At 49.5% G+C, this 15,341-nt stretch overlaps 1 protein-coding gene across 3 annotated transcripts in view; it reads right to left on the reverse strand.

Moving 5' to 3' along the window:
- DIS3L2 (DIS3 like 3'-5' exoribonuclease 2) overlaps positions 1-15,341 on the reverse strand; it is a 180,860-nt gene that overhangs the window by 9,119 nt on the left and 156,400 nt on the right. For all 3 annotated transcript variants that reach the window (XM_041405987.1, XM_041405988.1, XM_041405989.1), the window contains exon 16: positions 838-1,021. In XM_041405987.1, the coding sequence (XP_041261921.1) occupies positions 838-1,021 (184 nt within the window). The remainder of the gene's footprint in view (positions 1-837; positions 1,022-15,341) is intronic.

Genomic DNA, 15,341 nt, shown 5'->3' on the forward strand with positions numbered 1-15,341 from the left:
GAACTTCAGCACACGGACTAATGGGACTCTGGGGAGACATGGATATGGGAGGTCACTGCCTGGGGGTAGCAGTGAGGAAGGGCTGGAGGGTTCAAAGTGCAGCAGAGGAGCTGAGTGAGCAGCCTTGCACCTGCTGATATAGGCTGGGCACAGCCAGCAAGCAGGGAAAGCAGTCCCAGCTGACGGAGGGGCGTGCGGGAGGCCAGCGGGGATGGGATTAATGGAGGATTATCCACAGTCCAGTTGTGGTGAGTAAAGAAAATCCTGGAAGCTGCGCGGTGCCGTTCAGCTGGAGTTCAGCCTCAGGACATGCTCAGTAGAGGAGCGGCTGGATACTGGCGCTGGCTGCATCTGCCCTTTCCCAGCACTGCTCTCTAGTCCTTCCCAGTCACCCCACTTCCTACCCTGCCCTCCCTGAGACCTGCAGCAGCCCAGACAGAAACAGCCCCTTGCAGAGCTCCTTTCCTTGTGCTATGGAGCAAATTTCCTGCCTAGGACCTGCCCAGAGAAGGAAATACAGGTGTCTCAATGAGTGCTCCTGCACTGAAACATCCTTCCCATTGCAGGGAGGGCAGTGCAGGGGTCACTTCCAAGATCCTTCCTACCCTGCTCTAATCTCTGTGCACAACATGGCTGACTAGGCCAGGCTGGGCCCCCCCTGCCCAGCAATAATTGGATCAACAGCGAGTGAGGGAGGTGTTCTGTTGTGGCATGGCATAGTTGTCAGCTGTGCTTGGGCACAGAGGGCCAGGGAATAAAGCACAGGCTGCCATGAACACGCCATCACGTAGCTGCCCACCCTTGGCCCCCACGGCCCTGCCAGGCCAGCGCACTCACGTGCAGGGTCCCCGCGCTGCTGAAGTCGATCTCGAGGCCGACTTGGTTGCAAAAGTCCATGAGGTCTTTCAGCAGCTTGGTTTGGGGCGGGGGGTGGCGGCGCAGGAAGGCCTGCTCAGGGAAGGAGCGGTAGATCTGATGGGCCACGGCCATGTTTGCCAGCAGCATGAACTCTTCCACCAGCCTGCGGCACGAGAAAAACAACCCCAGGCCCGGGTTAGACAGGGGAGGCCCCTGGGAAGCCAAGCCAGTCCACAGTGATGGGAACTAATACGACACGGGGGGACAGGGGAGCAGCTTGTAGCTGCTGACATAAGCACAGATTAGCTGTGAGACTGCAGCAAATCCCCCCCAAATTCTCACTCTCTAGCGGAGGTTTCCCCAGGGACTCAGAGTTAGCTGTCCTGCTGGCACAGACAAGCAGAAGTCAGTGATAAATTGACAGCTTAAATTAGGATAAAATAATCTCCCTTTAGGTCATTTTATCTCCTGAAACGCTTGACAAGCAAAACAAACGCCGTGCGAGAGATAGCACGGAAAACAAACACACATCTCTGTCTTCCTGGGCCAGAGCAAACAGCGTCTCGCTCGCTCCCCCATCCCGAGCTCAGCATGTGTGGTCAGGCCCAGGCACCGAGCCCTGCCCCACGCCAGGCTGCCACCCACAGCACAACACAGCACTGTCCCCTGGCAGGACAAGCCACCAGCGCTGCTCCAGCAGGGCTGCCTTTGGCATCCACGAGAGGCAGGGACTCCACAGGCTCCTCCGTACAATCTCCAGAGTGCTGGGGTGAGCCCCTCACTTTCCATCTCTGAATGTACATACATTGAATGGAAACCTCTGGGGTTGCACAGTGAAAGCAATCCCAGCACTAGAGACCACCTTTAGCGTGTGTATGGGCTGTGCCACCAGTGGCAGGGCTGTGCCACAGGGGACTTGTTTAACTGGGCTTGATAAGCAAGATATGTGCTTAACCGGGCTTCCTGCTATTTCCTGCATGTATTCCCAGGGCTCCTAACTGGTGCTAATTGCCAAAAAAGATAATAGATTTACAGAAGTAACCTCATCCTCCCAGCAATGCCTGAGTGAGCTATTGCTGATTGTGCCAGCTCAGCCTTGTTGCTCCTGCAGGCAAAGCAGTGATTTTGCAGGACTGGCTGGAGGACCATGGCTGCAGCCAGTGTTCCTGCAGTTCCCAGCCCTGGCCACTGCTGGGGAGACTGGCCAGGTGAGATGTGCAGGGTGCTGCACTCCTGGGGTACTCCTACAGCAGTCATACATTCTCAGCCTGGGAGTACTTGCCAAGAACTAGAAAGAGAAAGGAAATAAAGACAAGCCCGGAGGAGAAATAAGCACCTGACAGTGATCATCAGCAGTAGAAATATTAGTCTTTAATGGGAAGGAGCTCCCTTATTAAGAGCCCTGTGGATTCTCACAGAGGGTTTTGTGCCAGAGGCCAACACTTCAGGCCCCACAGGGAGGGCAGGAGGGACATCCCAGCCCAGGGGCAGTGTGGGCAGGGCAGGGCAGGGCAGGAGCAGCACTGTCTAAATGGGAATGGGCTGTCTGCCCTGTCCCCTGGAACATCTGCCCATGGGGACATGCTACCAAAGGCCAAGGGCTGGGTCGCAGGTGGGCAATGCTGAGCAGGATCAGGACACACTCCTGAGGGGCCACTTCCAAGAGGGCTGAGCCAGGCACTTGCTGCTCCTGTGCAGCAGAACCGGCAGATGGCAACCTCGGTCCCTCTATGGCCACCGGCTCCGGGGGGTCCGGGACAGCATGGCCCGGGGACACTGGGCACTCCGGCCGTGGGACAGCCAGTGAGCCAGTGGCAGCCAGCGGGTTACAGCATGGCCGTCCCCATCTCCTGAGAGTGGGGACACACCACCCTCACCGAGCGGCACGTGGGGAACAGTGGCCTGAGGACAGGTGTGAGGCTGTCACCACATCTCACCCCGGGAAGCCCTTTCTGCCCGAGCCAGGTCACAACGAGGCATGGAAAACAGGGCAGACTGCAAAAGGTTGCACCTCTCCTTCCCATGGGCTTTGGTGCCAGCAAAGAGGGAGGCATTTCCAGCATTAGCCTCAGCTACACAGATGCACGCTGGGGCAAAGGGTGGCCATGGAGTCCCCCCTGCATCTGCCTTGCACTGCGGCCTCTGTGAAGGAGATGCAAGCCCACTTTTAAGGACAAAGCAATAAACACCTGTGCACAAAATCTCCTCTTTGTCACAGGCAACACATGCTCATTGCATGTCCCAGAGATGAACACTATGAACAAATGCTGCAGCAGACCCTGGTGTTTCTGCTCCTGTTGAGCACTGGAGTGTAAACCCTTCATCTCTCATCTACAGCGACACTTTTGGCTGGATGCAATTTCCACCTGATTATTAGGTTCTGCATTTTGTTTTATCCTTCTGTGGCTTGGGCTTTTACAATTTCCAGAAGATATCTTTGCTCTGATGTTGTAGATACTGAATGGAAGCTCATACCTGAGCACCCTCTTACCAGGGATGCTTTTATTCTTGAAGTAAAACTAACAGCACATACTACCCACTCTCCTCTGCAAAATCCCATCCTGGGAAGCACCCAGGAGCTTTGCACCCATGACAGGGTGTGCAGGATGTGACCATGATATTCAGAATTAAAAAGCTACTCTTGCTCTCTCACCCAAAGGCAGAGGCAGGCTCTGGGAGAGGCATCTGCAGTTCAGGCTTTCAAGGATCAGGTAACATGGATAAGGTTGGGCACTGTCCCGTATCAGGGGGGAAAAGAAGCCCAGGATCTGATGGGTTGGTTTGTGTAAGCTTGGGGTAACAAACCAGAGTGCCCTGGAAAGGCTGCAATGCCCTGGGGGCTGATGCCAAAACCCCCTGCAGGGACAGAAGGTCCTTCCCAGCTCTGGATCACTGTGGGATCATAGATCTGCTCCCCAAATGCACCCTGCTGCAGCAGTCCTGCAAGCTTGAAAGGGAAGAAGAGTGTGGGGCTGCTCTATAACTCTTAGTCAGATTTGTTGTAAACATCAGGAGTTCAGGGAAAGAAAAGCAGCTTCCAGTAGGCATAAGTCACAGCTGGGGTAATCCAGAGCATGTGAGAGCTTGCCAGGGTCAGAGGGAACAGGCTGGGGACAGTGAAGGAGCTGGCACCTGTGCCTGGAGTTAAGCCACGCTACCTCTTCCAGCAGAGCAATGGGGTCTGGGGCTTAGGACACAGCCAGGAGACAAGGTCTGCATGAAACAGCTCAATGTAGTGACCTCACTGCACCTGAAAAGAAAACCTTGATCCCAAGAGGAGCTCACACTGAGACGGCATGGGATGTTGGTGACTCAAGAGGATGAGCCAGGGCTAGGACTGCCCATGAAACCAGCAAGGCTTCCAGTGCTGAGGAGCTGGAGGGCACAGCAAAGCTGCTGCCTTCCTGCCCTCCCCACACGGCCTTTGCACTTTTAGCTCATGTTCTCACCAGGGCTTCAACTAAGCAAGCACTACACTGTGGCTTGGAGAAAAGCAATGGATGCTGAGGCTGGTGGGAGCAGAGGTTGGCTGGCAGAGCATGGACCCAGCCCAGTGGCTGCTGCTGATGCTGCTGGGAGCTGTGCTGAAGCCCTGCTAACTTGTCAGCAGGTCAAACGACAAGAGGTTTTGGGGTTTCTGTGGGTTTTTTCCTTAAAACAGCCCAGCTTGGAGTCTGGCTCAGTGCAGCTGGCAGACAGGAGTACAAAGAAAAATATTTAATGGCTAAAAAAACGGAGACAGAAAGACTGGTCCATCTGAACACAGTCGTCTGTGCGCGCTGAATGAATCCCATGTGAAATGCATTCTAACGCCATCGCTACAGTTTCCTCTGGATTAGCTGAGCTATCCTTGGCTCCTGGCTCCACAAAATCCTATAAACAATCTGATCTGAACTTTTGCCCTTTCTGTGCTGATGTGAGGTTTCCTCTGCCATCCCACAGACAGAGCTAGGGGTCAACAGGTGGCTGTCCCTCTCATAGGTGCCTGCAGATCCCAGCCATCCTGCTAACCTGCTGCAGGAGGGAGCATTTCCAAACCTGTTCCATGCATGACTTAACATGTGCACGTGTGAGGGCAAGGAGAGGGAGGGATGGGATGGCTTTTGAGCTCTGTCAGGTCTTTCAATATCCAGATTTTGCTTATGAGTTATGTGGATGAAACTCATCCTCAGCTTGCCTTATGCAAGAGGTCAGCTGGAGTGTATGGGCTCACACTCACCTGAGTTTCCAATGTGACCAGGGCATGCCAGTGCCTAAACCTCACCAACTTCTGGGGAGATTTCAAGCTCCTGAGATGCTCTCAAACACAAGTACTGGTGCTTTTCAAAGTATTTGATAATCATAGCTTCTGTAGGGAATCAGTCACCTATGAAACCATCCAGCTGAAGAGGACTGATGACATCTCAATTACATCCCCAAACTCAAGCTGGGCTGTAATTCCTCTCAGACAACTCCTGCCAGTGCCAAACATCTATGGGATGTGGAAAGAGGAGCTACACATTCAGACCCTTGACCTGCTTTAGTATCAGCATTACTATTTGCTCCATTAAATGTTAGGTAGACCCTTCCCAATCTCCAGATAGCAACCTTGAAAAACTACTGATGCCCTCAGCAAGTTGTTTGGTTGATGGCAAATAAAATAATGGTTTCTCATGGCAAATCTGCAAAGAGAGTCAGGGCAAGTAAAATGCCTATTTGGCTGCTTGTCTCCATGGCAATGGAGCTAGGCTGCACAGCAGCCATCAAAGTGCCCACTCTCCCTGATTAACTTGACAAATGACATTAGCTAAGAAGGGTTTGCTGAAAGGGAGAGACAAGGAGTACTTTGTGTGCAATCCAGTAAGTGCAGGAAGGAAGCAGGCAGCTTCCTTAAAGCAAAAGGACACGAAAACACCTGCTGTTCCAGCAGGGTAACAGACCCAGGGGCTTCAGAGCAAAGGGCAGTGAGGTGGGGCTGGAAAGATGAGCACAGCTGTTCCCCCGTAATGCCTTCTACACCTCCATCCCCTCCTACAAGATGTAATTGATGGGTATATCCAGGTGTTGGAAGAGTTATCACAGCTGAGGTGTGAGAGAGAAACCCAAAACACCACCCAGCTCTTCCATGGCAGGATTCCTTGCTTTTGATGGGCTGGAAAAGCTGGTCTTTTCTTCACGTGTAGCTCATTGTGGAAACCTGCTCCCAAAAGGACGGAGCTGAACTGTTCTGAGCTGGAGCCTGAGCCCCCCTTCCAACGGTGGTCCCTCTGGCTGGGTGAGCTGCCACCAAGCAAATCCCCAGCATTCTTCCAGCAGTTCAGACTAGAGCCAAATGTGACCAACCTCTTCTACAAGGGTTACCAAACTTCTTTCTCCTAACCCATCACAATATCTGCTCCTCTCCATCTTGTCTCCCTCTTATAGCACACACTCCCTCCTACAAAAGAAACAAGACTTCTGCTATTCAAATTTCTTCCCGTCTATGGATAGATTTACCATCCCAGATCAGCCCAGGTTAGTGCTTCAACCTGCAGTCAAAGGCCTCTTGTTTCTCAGCCCATATCTATGTGCCTGCCTCAGTGGTGTCCAGCTCCATGCTGGGTCCAAGCAGGGTTAGAACAGTGTAGCTTCAACAGCATCACTCTTGAACCAAACAGTGTCATGGAAGGCTGGTGCTGAGAAAGGCAGCCCTGATGTGTCTGTGTGTGTCTGAGAGCTCTAAAGACACTGATGGATTTATGTCCCCTTGCTAAGGGCAGTACACTGCTGGGAGCCCCTGCTCTCTGCTGGCTTGGAAGGGATTATTGTCACAGCACAATCTCATACCAAACAGGAGATCTGCAGCCACCCCGTGCTAATGGGACTCTAAATCCTGCTGCATTCACCCACAAAGTCACCTTCCACAGAAAGCTGCAAATAGTCCTGTTCACGTCCAACAGGAGCAGCATCAGCTGAAGGAAAACAGTAAAGAAACAGCACCACGGCTCAACCAACAAACCCTCTCCAAAGGTGTTAGGTCCAAAGATGCTGGATGTGGTATGACTTTTTCTTCCTTAAATCGTGTTCGCTTATTTTTGATTACAGCTCTTCCATGAAGCAGAGGAACTTGAGAGGTTTCTATAAAAGCTCTTCTAAAACCAACATTACCTAATCCCACATCTCCTGAGAGTGCAGCCAATGACACAATTATGCTCTTTGGTGAGTAGCTGGGCCGGCACTTGCAAGGGCTCTTTTCCATGCAAAATTATGCAAGAACAGAGTGCTGTTTTCTTGGTGACACACTGCCTATCCAACAAACAGGAGCATCTTCAGCCATCCACTCTGGAACAGCACTACTGCCTGAAGAGCCATGAGAATCAAATCCCCTATTATCCAAAAAAATGGATTACAGTGTTACATATGAGCCTTGCAATGCTGGTGTGGAGCTCCTGTTGCCAACGTCTGTTGCCAAAAGACCAAAAGACCTACTTTTTTTTTTTAAAGAAAAAGTAGTAAAAGGCAAGAGCACTGGCGGTTCCTGGCTCGATGAAAGTCATTTGTGCTCCTCTCACAGCTAGCAGAAGCCTTGTACAAAACATAGCTGAATAATAGAATTACTCCACTTTCTGAGATTGCTCAATTAACTCTTGGTTAAAACTGCTACCATTGAAACTTGATGAGAATAGCAGCTCTGAGGCAGTTTTAGATTCATTTCTTACTAAGCTAGAATAGCTTTTCCCTGTAATGAACACCCTTTCTGGGGTACAAAGAATACCCTTTATATTAGCTATGGTGCCTTCCCAGTAATAGATGCCTACAACACAAATGCATGGGAGGGCTCTCTGAATACAAATGTCACTTATGGACCACTCTCACACCTTGAGGCTGGAAATGCCACAAGACTGCTCTCTTTGCTTTATTCAAATTATCTGTGGTACAGTGGGAAACTGTTTTAAGTTCTCAGTGCTGACGCTGGGCTCCTGAAGGCATTTGGCATGATTGGGAATTAATTGCTTAAAGCCTGATGTACTGGTCTGCACACAGGGATTAAGACTGCTAGAAAAACCTCAGCCATTTGCCTGACTTTCTTTGAAATTATCAACACCACTTTGCAGCCCTGTTAAATGAAATTGCTGAGTACATCTGGCAGCACAGCGTCAGGCCAGACGTCGCAGTGCTGGATGGCACAAGCAGCCACAGAGCCTTTTGGGACCTCTTGGCTCTCAGCTGTGTGGGTGGAAAATGCCCCTTGCCCAGCCTGGAGCTTCTGACCCTCATCTGTGGTTCGTCTGGAAGGGATAAAGTCAACACTGGCTCATCCTCCCTCCTGTCTTGATTCAAATGGCAAAGGAGGCATCCTGAAGTGTTGGTGTTGCAGAGGACAGTCACTGCGGGCTGCGCCTCTTCATTAAACGTTAATATGACTGCAGTCTGCTCCTTGCCATGCTAATTGGTGACAACCTTCAGACTCCTGGCATGGTGCTTGAAGTGCCCCTCTGTGCCAAAATGGAGTCTTAGCTGCTGTGGGCCAGGGATGAAAGCTTAGACCTGCAGGCATGTGCTAGGCCACACAGGATGTGGAGGCACAACTTCAGCAGGCTCCCTCAGTCTCAGCTCCACTGTTCTCCACCATTTTCTTAGGACTACCACATTTTTGAGCCCAGGGCAGAGGACTTTACTTGCAGCATCACACACAGAGGAAGATCTTCATCCAGGAATGGCCTTCCTAGATCAAGACATCCCTTTTTTCATGAGCCACAAAGAAGCCCCTGGTGTGCTGCTCACTCAGAGTGGGCACAGTCTCATATACGTCCCCTTCTAGGAATGTCTCCAGTCCTCAGGGCTGCCTGGCACTGCCATGCTGACCTCCCACTCGTGCTGGGTGTCAGCATCAAAGTGACAGCAATGTTAAAAACCCTCCCTGAATGCACAACCCCTTCACCTTTGTGGGAAAGACAATGGGAAAGAGTTTGCAATCCTTGCATCTCCAGAAGCTGTGTGGTTGGGAATCCCAGTCCTGCTTTCCACAGATCTGTGTCAGATCCAGTTTGTCTTTCCAAGGAGCCACCAGCTCATCAAGATCTCAGCTCTCAGAGGCAGCTATGATGGCCAGGGCTCTCACTCTGCAGAGCCCCAGGGAAGGGATAAGGATGGATCACTAACGCACAGTGCTGTGCTCAACTACCAGGTCTCACGAGAGTGATGACCACCTGGGCTGGCAAGCCTTACATCTGGGAATGCATTAGGATGCTCCCAAGCAAGGGAGCTGCCCAGCCACCTGGGGCCAGAGCAGGGACCTGAGACCTGAGTTTTCTCCAGCCCATGGTAATTTTTGGTGGGTGAATGTGCTCAGAGCCAGGCTGGGGCTGGGACAGGGCAGAGGAGTGGGGAAATACCTCACAGCCAGTGTCCAAACTGGGCAGTCCACATTCCTGAGACGTGCAGTCTGATATGCCACTGGCTCCAAAAGCACAGCTTATGACAAGACACATAATATTAATGTCATCCAGAGTCTGGCTAGGAGGAGAATGGAAAGAATTCCAGAATGAATGCAGACAGCCCCTCTGCTGACGGGAAAGTCTCCAGCCCCACACATCAGGCCAGCACTGCCTGTTATCAGACTGCCTTTCCCACTGGAAGGAGGAAACAGGATGAAAGGCACTTTTCCTCACCATTAGAAGTTTATGCAAGTGATTTATGGGTCAGAAAAATTAGCAAGTGCGTTGCTGAGTGCTCCATACAGCAGCGTGTTACGGGGCTGCTGACCAGAAATGCCAAGACCCATTAGGTAGAAGCAAAGGGCAGCATGATGGAAAGTTAAAGATGCTTTTTGCCGATTTAATTAATTAGCCAGGTCTTTTCTCCATCCCCTGCAGCCTTCATTAATGTAATGTTGAAGTGAAGAATATTAACAATTCAGACAACACATTAATATTAACACAACACCTGCAAAATGCAAGTGTAAGTCCATTAGGTAAACATGATCTTAAATCATTGAGGCAGAAATAATATTCTGACATTTCCTAGCACAAGTATCCTGCAGAGATACTGTCCATCACTTATGCTCCCTTATAAGCCATGGCCCCTGGTACATGGGGGGGCTCTTCATCTGTTACTAGTCCCTGAAATTATGAGAAAAACTTACATTTCCATTAAGATATTTACCCATTCCATATGGAAAGTGTCTTACTAAAGCCATGTCATGAACCAGAAAGATCAGAAGGGATTTTTAAAAGGATTTTATCTCTGTGCCAGCAAGGGATGGAGATAAAACCTGAACTTGATAGCTTGTAAATATTAACCTACACTTGGGAATGCTCCAGAACATCAGCTTTCTATTATGGTGGTTTCATCTGAGACAAGTTTTCATTAAGGGAGGAACAAACAGTTAATCACCCAGAGAACTGATAGTGCCGAAGGGAGTCACAGACTGCTAGAACCAGCCTTCCTGTTTCACATTCCCCATCAGCTACTGTTCTCCCAGATATCCTGCTGAGGAGATATTCACACCCTGTGTGTGTTACACCCTTCAGCCTTTGGACTTGCCTTTTCCTAGTTTACCTGGCATTAAAGAGTTGATTACTTCCAAAGCAGGAGATAATCTGATGGTCAAGGGGGAAATAAAGACTACTGGATGAACATTCCAGACTAGAAGCATACTCTGAGATGGTCAATGACTGAAAGAGCATACATCTACCAGCCAGAATGTGACCCAGGGACAAACAAGAAGGAGCCTGCAGAAACTCATGAAGATATGAACAACAAAAGATTACAAAAAAAGAGTTTAAAATACCAAAACCACAAAAAGCAACCTACATAATCCAGCAGGCAAAGGCAGTGGTGGCACAACAACTCAGCATACAGCCCTGATGTTCATGAAGTGGAAGTCAAGCAGTGACTTGCTAAGTAATGCCCTCTTCTGGTGCAAGTCTCTGGTCCAAGCAATGCAGAGTAACTTCAAAGTTGGATTAGGCTGGCCTTTTCCAGTTGAGTTCTAGCAATCCCCACCTTCAACTTTCTCATAGCCTCTCTGGGTGCTTCTTAACCATGCTCACAAGTATTGTTTGGGCTCAGTGGAAGAGACCTCCAGGAGAAGCAATCACCCAGACTGGCCAGCCTTCAGCAAGGGTCTTGCCAGAGAAGGGCTGCTCAAGAGAACCTGGCTGCAGATCAAGGGAATCAGAACAACCTCTGGGACCACTGGATCTGAGAAGATCTGTGTCAGAAAAATATGTGTAACTTAGCAAGTTCCCAAGGTCCCCAGCAGATAACACCCAAAGGTAGCTGCTCCCTGGCCATGGGATGCTCTGCTTTCCAGGGGGTGCTGCTTTCCAGGCAGGGCCATGGGTCAGGGCTCACAGCACTGCCCAGCATTGCTCTGGTTCAACCTCAGATTTGCAATTGTAGCACTGAGTGTGGGCAGGTTAAGGGGAACAGTTGTATCAATACAGACCAAGGGATCCAGCTGGCTCTGGCCGTATTATTCTTGGTCTGAAATGATTGCAAAGCAATCATGAACCTTCTGGTTACCAGGACTTTCAAAGACATGGAAACCTGAGGGGGAGGGAAGCAAGGTGCGGGGGACACCGACAGCAGATTGGGGTTAAAACAACCAATAAAAGTTGGCAGGGAAATGGGCAACACAGAACTGGGGGGTGATGTTTTCTAAATATGCTACTGAAATACTCTGGATAACTTCTGCTTTCAAGCAGCCTCTTGGCAGATTAAAATGTCCCAGAAGGTTTTATATCCAGCTCCTGCGATCTTAAACTAAATATTAGGTGAGAAAAACATGCTTCTAAGGAAAAGTCAAACATAGCCCTGAGTGAAAAACAATGATCAGGAGAACGAACATATTGGGTTTGTGGAATATACAACCAACATCCGTTTTCTTGCCCAAAAAATAAAGCCAAGGGAATAAAATGCAGAGATGAGCAGAATGGAAAAGCTGCAGGAAATTTAGGCAGTCTCCCCCCACCCTACATATTTCCCCAGGCAGGACTCTCACTCTACCTGGCCTCAGCCAGCAGGCTTGAAGCTTTGCCTTGAATTCCTAAGAGAGCCTTACCCCCTCTGCAGCAGGACAGGCTCAAGGCACAATGGGTCTTTTCCATCTGTAACTTCTCTCCTTGACTTTTATGTGCATCGATTCAAAAGCTGTTTGATTTACTGATGCAGGGGCTGTGAAGAGTCTAGTTTGGTCTAAGGACAGCCTGAGGTTAAAGGTGCAATTTCACCACCCTGTCCATTACAAGAAAATGTTCAGATCTGGATTTACACTCATGTTCCAGTGAGCCCACACATCTTGGCAGGCTGAAATTAGCCTCATTTGCACAACAGGACTGAGTAAAAATGGATAAACATCCCACTGGAGCTGGATACCCCATGGAGAAAGCCATGGGAGCGGGTCCTGAACGGCACCTTGGAGGGCATGTGGCTGTGGGTGAGAGAGTTCTTTGTCTCCAGATGGAGCCACTGCCAGCCAGATGGCAGATGAGGACACATGAGGCAGTTTCAATGAGACCATAACAGGTGAGGATGAGTGCCATGGGACCTATCACTGCAAGCAAGGGAGAATTCTATCCTTCAAGTCCAGAGATGGATATGATGACTGTCCAGAGCTGCATTGTAAGAAAGGACTTTATAATATGTCCCAGTCCTATGTCCCAGTCCCTCTACTGTCTGCAAAGCCTCACATGCTGCTGGGTGAATTTAGCAAATACCTCCATTCCTGAGTGTCACAGTCATAACCTGGTTACTCCAGCTAGTTCTTCCATTGACTTTTATGGATCCCTCAGCTCCATCTAAGAACAGAGAAACCAAAGCTAGATCCATGATGATATCCTAGAACTGCTCCTTTGGGCCAGGGTTTTACTCGACGAAAGGAAGTTTGGTTAAAATTAAGACCCAGGTGTGATGAAGAACCCTTGCAATGTTACCTTCCAACTCTTCCAGAGTTCAGCAGCACAGATAAACCTCCTGAAAAAAATCTACCATCACAAGAAAGCAGACACACAGATCTGTCAGCACATTTGTGCTGCTGAAACTGATGGATCTCAGCACTGGATCATGGTAAGATTTGCAACACTGTCATCTTGCAAAGCCTTGGCAGTGCCTTTTAATCCTTGGAAAAGGAGCAATTCAGGCATCAGTTCTTGACTTTACATTTGAATGTTGCAAAGCCAAAACAAAAACGTCTCTTGGAGCACAGGGCATATCCTAAGATGCCCTGGAGCTTTCTTGTCCTACAGACATTGAGCAGCAATCTCCAAATGACAAAACAGAAATAAAACCATATATCCTCACGCTTTGGTGAGCCTCCAATCCAAGCCTGACAGATACCTGGCTATGAGTGCTGTGTCTCTCAGACTGCTTAACCCTTGAATAAACAGGGGAAATGTACATTTAGAAGGAGCCCAGGTTTATCCCTTTCTCTTCCAATGAGCCCTACTAACTCTTGGGGAAAAATCCTTTTTCCCCTTTGAGACTTGTGTACCCTGTCTGTCACCAGCAGGCCTGGTGTTGTGCAAAGTAACCTATGAGCAGAAAAACCCCAAATTCTTCAGTGACCCCAGGCCTGGAGCCAAGGATTGACCTGCTGGTTCTTACTGTTTCTTCCCTTATCATTTCCTGTAAGTGGAAGAATAGGGATGATATTGCCTGTTCTCCTGACCCCATAGCCATCCCAAACCATTGAAGTATCTCTTGAATGCCCTTGGACTTCTTCTTGCAACATCACTGCTGCCTATGTGAAAAATCAATAATGGATCATATCTGAGGGCCATACCAGGGTGGGAAGTTTTCATTTTTATAACTTGGCCCCAGGGAGGTAGCAGACTTCCCTAAGGTCTGATCTACGTATTGGCCTTTGGCTCTCTACCAAGAGTTACTCAGTAACACCCAAGTAAAAGCTTTGGAAGCTTCCTCCAACTGATCAACCTGTTGAATCTGGACAGCTGAGAAGGATGGGGAAGCTCCATCAGATACCCTTCACTGACCAGTTTCAGCAGGGGACAAACCCACTCAGAACCACTGCCTGCAGCAGCAACATGACTGTGCCAAGAGGTGTTAAGAAAGGGGACACACAATAGTTAAAACAGACAATCCAAGTACCTGGAAAAGGGCAGGGATTACAAGAATCTGGTAACCCACCACAGGGGATACAACAGCTTCTGTTACTGCCCACACTTCATGTGTTCACTTACTGCTGACTGGACATGACAGACACCAGCAGCTTCTGTGGATGCTTGTGGGAGCATGTTCCTCCACAGCAAGAGAGGCACCAACCCCACTTCAGCCTGGGCTTGCTCCATATCACACCAAGGCAGATCCCAAAGGGAAAAAAAACAGTCCGGGAGTGAAGCATGGATGGGCTGAATGTCAAAGCATGGGAAATACAGCTTAGGGTACGTGCAATCCAGGCACATTATACCCTCTTTGAAACTCTCCCATTGTTATTTAACATCCTGCAAGTTTCAGCCAGAGACTCCCATCCGCGCCCCAAACTGGCCTGGGTATGGCTGGGAAGAAGAAAGGGAGCTTGAAATGAACTGTGGAAAGATTTAAGTGCTCTAACTGCTGCTTTCCAATACAATTTTCCACTTGGGGCAGGGGAAGGGAAGGAGGAAAGCCTGACAGTAGTTTAGAGCCAGTCACAATTGTGACAGGTTCTTCTTTTCCATTTCCAACCAACTCACAAGCAGAAGGAGCACTTTAACTTCCATTAATTATCACAGCCTTATTCCAGCCCAGGGCTTCAGAGCAGCAGTGGCAAACTCCTGGGACCTGTGAGGAGCAGGTCCTGCCTCAAAGTGTGCTACACTATTCAGTGCAGTAAAACTCTATAATTAATGTAACCAAGAGCTACTGCAACTCTTCCTAGAGTACCTCAGTTTGCAGCTAAGGGCATCTCCTGTAGGCAGCACCAGTTCTGTCAGAGAAGAGGATCACACAAACAACTTCTTGTACTCCAGACTCTGAGAACAGGTTAACAGCCATTTAACAGATGGATCTCTTGCACACCCAAGCTGTACACACAGAAAAAAAGGAGATTAACAGAGGAGTATATTACTTCTGTCTCCTCCCTGGCTACCAGAGACTCCTGTTGTAACTCTACCACCACGTGAGTTTATGGCATTTATCAGTACTGATCACTGGATACACAGCCTCAAAGTGTGCACGTGGTGTTTAGGGAGATGCAGGCAGCTCAAACTCACAGCCCTCATGCAACTGGGGCAAAACTCTTATGAAATATTGCTACATGGTTTCTCCCACTTTTTGGCTTCATTACAAACTATCAATGAACATTTTTTAAAAATAGCTGTAACTGAGATGTGCCTGTGCAGGGACTAAGATGCTCAGCATTTCAGCCCATGCTGCCCCATGTCCCTTCCTGCTCCTCTGCCAACAGGGCTGATCCACCCTCAGCTGGTCTCCCCTGCTTAGACCCAGACCCAGACCCTGCTTCTGCCCATGCCCAGCACCTCGCTGCAGGTACCATCCCTTCATGCTCACTGATGACAAGA

Source organism: Onychostruthus taczanowskii, unplaced genomic scaffold (genome assembly GCF_017590055.1).
Source record: "Onychostruthus taczanowskii isolate IOZ18803 unplaced genomic scaffold, ASM1759005v1 scaffold24, whole genome shotgun sequence".
NCBI classification, from domain to species: domain Eukaryota; kingdom Metazoa; phylum Chordata; class Aves; order Passeriformes; family Passeridae; genus Onychostruthus; species Onychostruthus taczanowskii.